The sequence below is a fragment of the Phaethon lepturus genome, unplaced genomic scaffold (assembly GCF_000687285.1).
Source record: "Phaethon lepturus isolate BGI_N335 unplaced genomic scaffold, ASM68728v1 scaffold8997, whole genome shotgun sequence".
Taxonomy (NCBI): Eukaryota; Metazoa; Chordata; class Aves; order Phaethontiformes; family Phaethontidae; genus Phaethon; species Phaethon lepturus.
The window spans coordinates 3,668-3,987 of NW_010552477.1; the positions used below are offsets into that span (position 1 = coordinate 3,668).

The 320-nt window shown below is 64.1% G+C and overlaps 1 protein-coding gene across 1 annotated transcript in view; it reads right to left on the reverse strand.

The window, feature by feature from the left end:
* Window positions 1–218, reverse strand: part of NDUFA1 (NADH dehydrogenase (ubiquinone) 1 alpha subcomplex, 1, 7.5kDa) — a gene marked incomplete at its 5' end in the record, with an annotated part of 576 nt that extends 358 nt beyond the window's left edge. The window contains one exon of the mRNA XM_010291219.1: window positions 129–218. Within this exon, the coding sequence (XP_010289521.1) occupies window positions 129–218 (90 nt within the window). The remainder of the gene's footprint in view (window positions 1–128) is intronic.
* Between the last annotated feature and the right edge of the window lie 102 nt (window positions 219–320).

Genomic DNA, 320 nt, shown 5'->3' on the forward strand with positions numbered 1-320 from the left:
AGCGACCCCAAAACCCCAAAGAGCACCCAGTCCCCACTGCAATGGCCGTAGGCTTCCCCCAGTCCAGAGCTGGGGCCCAGCTGCTGCTTCCCTCCCAGCAGTACCTGCCCAATGCCCCGAGCACCTGCCTTGGACACGTAGTACTTGTTGACACCCGACAGCCGCCTGTCTCTTTCCATCAGGGTCCACTGGTAGGGATAGCGCGCAACCCTCTTCTCCTGTGAGCACGCAGTGCTGCCTGTTACGGCCCCGGGGACGGGGGCTCTCAGAGGAAAGGGGGCTCGAGGGAAGGAGGGTCCCGGGACGGAAGGAATCCCAGG